Source organism: Gymnodraco acuticeps, unplaced genomic scaffold (genome assembly GCF_902827175.1).
Source record: "Gymnodraco acuticeps unplaced genomic scaffold, fGymAcu1.1, whole genome shotgun sequence".
Lineage (NCBI taxonomy): Eukaryota > Metazoa > Chordata > Actinopteri > Perciformes > Bathydraconidae > Gymnodraco > Gymnodraco acuticeps.
Window position 1 is genome coordinate 55,107 of NW_022991331.1, and position 6,393 is coordinate 61,499.

General features: G+C 40.1%; 1 protein-coding gene across 2 annotated transcripts; it reads right to left on the bottom strand.

Moving 5' to 3' along the window:
* Nucleotides 1-346: 346 nt before the first annotated feature.
* LOC117562561 lies at nucleotides 347-5,208 on the bottom strand. 2 transcript variants are annotated; one of them, XM_034240411.1, is made up of 5 exons: nucleotides 5,153-5,208; nucleotides 1,673-3,739; nucleotides 1,514-1,579; nucleotides 849-920; nucleotides 347-577 (listed from the first exon to the last, which is right to left on the bottom strand). In XM_034240411.1, exons 2-5 carry the CDS (start codon nucleotides 1,737-1,739, stop codon nucleotides 363-365), a joined length of 420 nt encoding a protein of 139 aa, XP_034096302.1. In that variant the 5' UTR covers nucleotides 1,740-3,739; nucleotides 5,153-5,208; the 3' UTR covers nucleotides 347-362. Both variants share the same exon structure in this region; 1 of them encodes a protein (XP_034096302.1).
* Between the last annotated feature and the right edge of the window lie 1,185 nt (nucleotides 5,209-6,393).

Sequence of the window (6,393 nt, forward strand, 5' to 3'; positions counted from 1 at the left end):
ACCTAACAACTAATTATTTGGTCATATAAATTGTAAAACAACCTTTTTTTACACCCAAAATAGACCACCCACAACCCAGCCACTTTACCCCCTATCCTCCATTGTGTGAGGCAGTGAAGTAGATATGGTTTGAAAGGAATGAGCAACTTTCTCTTTAGTGTCTTTATTGCTTGTTGAGACAGAACATAGTATAACATATCATCTCAAACCTTCTAGTGGTTGAAAGTGACAACGAGAGGGAGGTTATAAAACACATTAAAATCCCTCATGGATTCTTGTCAACAGATTAACATTTTAATAAACAACAAATCTTATTTAAAAAAAAAAAAGTGTACCACAGAGCAAGTTGGCATGTTATAGTCCTATGAATTAATCTTCCTTTTTAAGGCGATGATTCTGTTGTGGGTGTAATACTTGACTGCAACCCAGTCCCTGTCTTTCAGAGCTACTGGCTCTGCTTTGAGACAGGAGTCACAGTCCTTTTTCCCAGGTACTCTGCAGCTTGTTATGAAGTCAAACAAATGCCGCTCAACAGCCTTCACCTCTTCACCTGTCCACTTGCTTCTCATCTTCCCAGCTGTCATAAATGGAAACAAAACACAATGTATTTGAAAAATTGCTCTGTGAAAGTGAAAAATGGGAGATATGATAGAAAAGAGTATAGTTTGTAGTTAAATGATAGCATGGCCTCTGCCATCAGTGCATGAATTTGCGTGTGAATGGATAAAAGTTGGCATGTACTGTAAAGCACATTAGTTGTACAAAAAACTAGAAATGTTCTTTTAGAAATCCATTTAAGATCAATACATTTTTGTAGTAGAGTAATGTAAATACAAAGTGCTTATTACCTTGCTTTCCATTTGAGCACTTTGAGGAAGCTTTGTTTGAAGCCAAGTGAAGTGTTGTGTTCTTCTGGGAATCTAAAAGGATAAATTAGAATATAATATAATACACAACCCTTGACATGGCCACTACAAACAATGTAAAGGTAGGTAGGACATCTACCGATAGCATATCACTAGGGTTATCAATTGGGCACCTTTCTTCACTGGCGTTTCATCATTAGGCCCATGACACCTCGGGAAGGCTCAACAGTTAGCTCCGGCTCACAGAACCACAACCCTCCATATTAGCCTTCCACACACACAGAACTTCCTTGTGCTAGAGTTTCCTTATCTTGTCCTAATATCAGGAGGAAGGTGTATCCTTCTATTCTTTTCTCTATATGAGTGAGTGTGCTAAATATTATTTGCTATAGTACATATTGCTTTACAACTTTAAGGTTACCTCCTTTACTTGGCTGAACATCCCTTTAACAAAGTGAAATGGATCCCTATACAAAGCTGCTATCAATGATTCAAAATCATTCAGCACTGTTCTCATGGATATTGTCTTCCATCTTCTGTAATTTATTTACCGCTGTAACGCCTTACAGCACATCTAACAATTGTATCGGGTTTCCTATTAACTGTGTCTTTTTTCATTACTTAATTATATTAAGGGGTCAGGTTACCTATGTTTTGATGTATGTCAGCAATGGATTCTTCACCAGTTTCATCATCACTCGTGCTTACTTCATCTGGTAGGGTAAAAAAAAGAAGGGTTTTAGTATGGGACTGAGAACATTAGAGATTATTTAAGATCCAGCAGGAACTTTGGTTGTTGATGTTACCTTCAGGATTGATCTCTATGTCATCCAGCCCTTTCCCCTGCAGGTCAGACAGTCTTCCTTTTTCCATTGCTATCAGCAACTTGCTGACTTTTGCAAGTTGCAGGGTACTTTCTGGAAGACGGTAGAATTATCTGTGGACACGAATGTCATGTCCTAGAAAGGTGGCAAGTTGATCCATTTCGTTTTCCTTGAGGTTAAGTACTGTGGACAAAGTGGCGACTTGTTTCCGCAATCTTGTTGAGGTGAGTGCCTCTGGGTTTTTCGCACCAGATTGGTTCGCATACTTGCGAAAGCAGTCAGAGCCCCTGTAATGGGAAAGACCACCTGGGCGTGCAAACAAGTATACATTGTCTGTGTGGATTTGACACTCATTTCTCTTTTCCACAAGTAAGTTCATTGCAGCAATCATTTCACCCTTTTTAATTTTGTAGCACTTTGAGTTTTGTTTACGCAAATGAAAAGTGCGCTTATAAATAAAATATATTATTATTATTATTTCAGGTGTGAGAAGCACAGGCACCATCCTTGACCTTTTACCCCGAATCTCAACCCTGTTAAAGTACTTTGTAAGAGTCTTTTCAAACTCGGTGAGGCCCATCATAATGTCAGGATTCAACTCCGTACGATTCCTGGATGTGAATGTCTGGAGCTCCATTTTTGATACTTCCCCCTGTCTTTTTCTGTTAAAGAGCACTATCTGTGTCAAAGTAACTTGAGCAAGATTTCCAAAGCTTTGGCTATTCGGTTCTTCCGCAAGGTCCTTCATGCACTGAGCACGCTCAGTAGATAGTAACGTGTGCAGCAGACACACATCACTTGTAAAGGGCAACACTTGTGGTTTATTCCATTTGGCCTGTTGAAGTGTACCTAATGCAGCACCTGAAATGGACTCTGTCCATCTTTTCTCGTAAAGAATGGCAAATTGCTTGGCAGACTCTGCAACAGCATGGCGATTTGCAATGATAGCATTGCATTGCACAATGCCTGCAAGTTTGGCCAAACTGTGCCCCAATTTAAGAGCCAAAGATGGAATTGTATATGAGTTGCTTCCCAACTCATAACCAGCAACCTCTCTAACAGCTCGTATCATGTGGGGAAAGTTACTGGGCATAACAAGATCTTCGGCTCTTTTCAAAGGACCTATTGCTCTTGCTGTAAAAGTCTTGCCATCTCTCTCATTTTTTGGCGAATGTAATCATTTATTTTCTCGTGTGGTTTCCTTGCATTGTAAAGGGACTCACCGAGACTAAGGATGTCACTTTCACTCCTTACAACCGAGGAAATGTCATCCTGGTTCATTTCACAGGCAATCTTCCAAACTGCTTCCTGAACTGAATCAGGTTTTGGTAGATCAAGGTGGATCCGTTTTCGCCCACCTTGAGGCTCTCCCTCATCAGGCTTCTGAGGGCAGTTTTTAACATGTCTCCATAGGCAATCTCTTGCATAGAGTCCCTGACAAAACTTGCAGTGACGGTAGTCATCAGATTGTTTCTCTTTAGAAGGTCTTCGACAAGCAACCATTTCTCCAGCACCACAGCTTGCAACGGTAGCATTATGGTGAAAGTTTCCCCTCTTCTTAAGGGAGCGCAACATCTGTCTTCTTTCACGGGATCTTTTATTAAAACTGAAAGCCTTTGCAACATCATGCTGTTCACTGTGGGCGGATTCGAGGTGTCTTGCCAATTTAGAAATTGCCTTTTTACAATACAGACAATATTGCTTCTTGTTGTACTTTTGTTTTGTAGTGTTTGGTAATGCTGTGACATTTATGGAGCTTTTCTTGGGTGATGTCTTTTCTGAAAAATGTGAACTACTACTTGTCACTGTACTAGAATTACCGCCACTCATCCTTGAAGAACTTGGTTTCACTGAACATGTGGTACTATCCCCACTTTGTCCTGTACTGATCCCCAATGACTTTTTCACTTTGTGGGTAAGATGATTTTCTTTGATTTTGAGTCCCTTAATAGAAGAACTTGAGTCTGAGGAATTCCAACTTGACTCTGGAACAAAGTCAGCATCATCGTAGTCTGTAGCATCTGAAGATTCATCAATGTCATTAGACATCTGGGAAAAAAACAAATATTCTCATCAGGATTTCCATCATGAAATCGACCATCATCAACATTCATTCTGCATCTCAGACTCAAAGTCCGTTGTCTCTCTTTCTCAGTTATCTTTTTTTCAGCCTCATGATATCGATCATCACACTGACCATGATGCCGCTTCAGATTTTGAGGATGACGGGTTGCTCTAAGCCAGGGGTGGGGAACCTTTTTCCTCTCAAGGGCCATTTCAATGTTTTCAACATCCTTCGAGGGCCGCACAAATTATTGACCTCTGCTTAAAAATCACAGCCCATTCATTTGGCCTTTCTTTCATGCTGTGCAAATAAAAAGCAACCTCTTAATCCAGATATCTTGCCATGACTCGCGCATGCATGCACGTGCACGGTTGTGGCATGATCACCAAACAGAAAGATATGGACACAAGATGTGTGCAAATGTATATAGTTTCCTATCCATGTGGGCATGATTTAAGTGTGGTGGGGGGGGGGGGGGGGGGGACCTAACCTCCTCTAGGGCGGTCCAGGGGGGCAAGCTCCCCCGGGAAGATTTATTTTTAAATATTGAAGTTGAAAGCATCAATCTGGTGCACTTTGAGAGCAACATGAAGAGATCTATGGAAACATCTCTCAACACCCATATGGAACAGAACTGGAAGCAGATTTACTTTTTCTTTATGGATATTTTACAAATCACTCTCCTTTCAAACTGTATTCTTGTTTATTAATAACAACTTTTTTTTTACTGTCATATAGTATTTTATACCTGTTTACTTTATTCTCTTGTTTTTTGATAACTATAATGATCATATAAAGAGGTGCCTTCCCCTCACTGGTTGGAGAAAAAGCTTCTTATATTCGTTAGCATAGCTAGCTAACCAGATGCTAATAACAACAACGTTATTGACTGTATGATCAGTATGACAGATCGCCACTGGGCTTACAACTAAGACACAGCCACGCAAAAACTGCAGGATGTGTACGGACTTATGGGTACTGTAATTTTTTGAAGTCCCGGAGCGGCGTTCTGGTGCTCTCCGTCAGAATTGCACCCCTGTCAGACGAGACATATACCACGTGATGACACGTTAGGCTCATGTTGTGTTCAAGGACCATGACCGTTGCCAGGAAAAACAGGCACTGGCTTGTTTAATTATTTTGCGGTCTAGATTTCTTTAATTTGTCTCTTTTTTGCGTGTGTTTATAAATGACCTCGAGGGCCAAACCAAATGGTCTCGCGGGCCTTATACGGCCCGGGGGCCGGAGGTTCCCCACCCCTGCTCTAAGCTGTCCAAATAAAAAACAACCTTAGCCTTACTTTAAATTCTATAATGTATCCCCACACAGTAAATATCACCAGTTGTTGACAAGGACAGGAACTATTTCAACTAACGGAGGTAAAGCAGCTGTCTTACCTGCTCTGCAGTAGGTACCTTGTGGAAGGGTACAATTCCATTGGACTTGCTGGTCTGAAATGAAAGGATGAAGAAGCATATTTGTTTGAAATGACAAAGAACTGTATATGGAAATTATGATACAATATTCAAATAATTGAATAGCACTGTTGTATACTTGACACAACAATGAGGACCATTTAACATAAACGTAACAACATTTGGGTCGTATAATGAGATGAAGCTTACATTTTTCTAAGATTGATCCTATTTGAAATGTTTAGATTTGATTGATTAATTTGACGTTTTGAGAGGTAAAGGATAATTTCCTTTCAAAATAAAAAAAGGAGAAGGCATTTTATTTATGCATTGGACTGCATTGCGACATGAATTTACGTTAAATATTTAATTACCTGTAGGAAGGATGAGATGGATCTCTGGCTCGCATCAGTCAGCTAAAGGCTGAGCCGCGATCATGTCACTCTGTGTCTGCAATTTAAAATACAACAATAACCAGTAAGAAATCCATTAACTTTTCATGTAGGGGACACAGATTTTAGTAAAAACAATTCACATGAGGATCTGGGCTTGCAACTCTAGACTCTATAGAAATAGTTTGAACTGTACGATATCTGCTACCCAACAATATGAGGACGATGTAACACACACACTCTACACTCATTGGGTCGTACCATATGGGGACGTTCTCTGAAACACATCAGGACTACCCAACCTAAAACGGGTAGGCATGTAGTGCAGTGGGTTGTGAGTTGGTATTCGGATCAGGAGGTCACAGGTTCAAACCCCACTGCAGTCAGCATGTCGTTGTGTCCCTGAGACACTTCACCCCAAATTGCTCCTGTGGGGATTGCCCACAGTATTGAGTATGTAAGTCGCTTTGGATAAAAGCGTCTAACAAGTGACATGTAATGTAAAACAAAATGAGGACATGACGACTGAAGATACATAAAGTCAGTGTTCCTGACTTCTGAGGTGTGCTGTTGTTGTTAAAAAAACTGAAATCCCCATCGCAATAAGTATGGATCTACTTCCCTATTAATTAAATCATGTAAACTGATACACATTAGGTTAAGTTGGCACATGGGAGAACCAAAGGAGAAAAAACACAATTTATGGGCAATAAAGATAATTTGACTTGTTATAAGAGGTAGTTACTGCTATCAATGGCATATATTTCCACTATGGTCTTTAGAAACAATTAACAGTTATATTGACATTTTAAATGGTTTAAAAAACCTATT

Bases quoted from the DNA above. Each gene is read 5' to 3' on its own strand.
- LOC117562561 (XM_034240411.1), bottom strand. From the start codon at position 1,739: ATGGAAAAAGGAAGACTGTCTGACCTGCAGGGGAAAGGGCTGGATGAC. The intron at 921-1,513 runs GTAACCTGACCC...TTATCCTTTTAG, and splicing joins TGACATACATCAAAACATAG to ATTCCCAGAAGAACACAACA. The intron at 578-848 runs GTAATAAGCACT...CATTTATGACAG, and splicing joins GTGCTCAAATGGAAAGCAAG to CTGGGAAGATGAGAAGCAAG.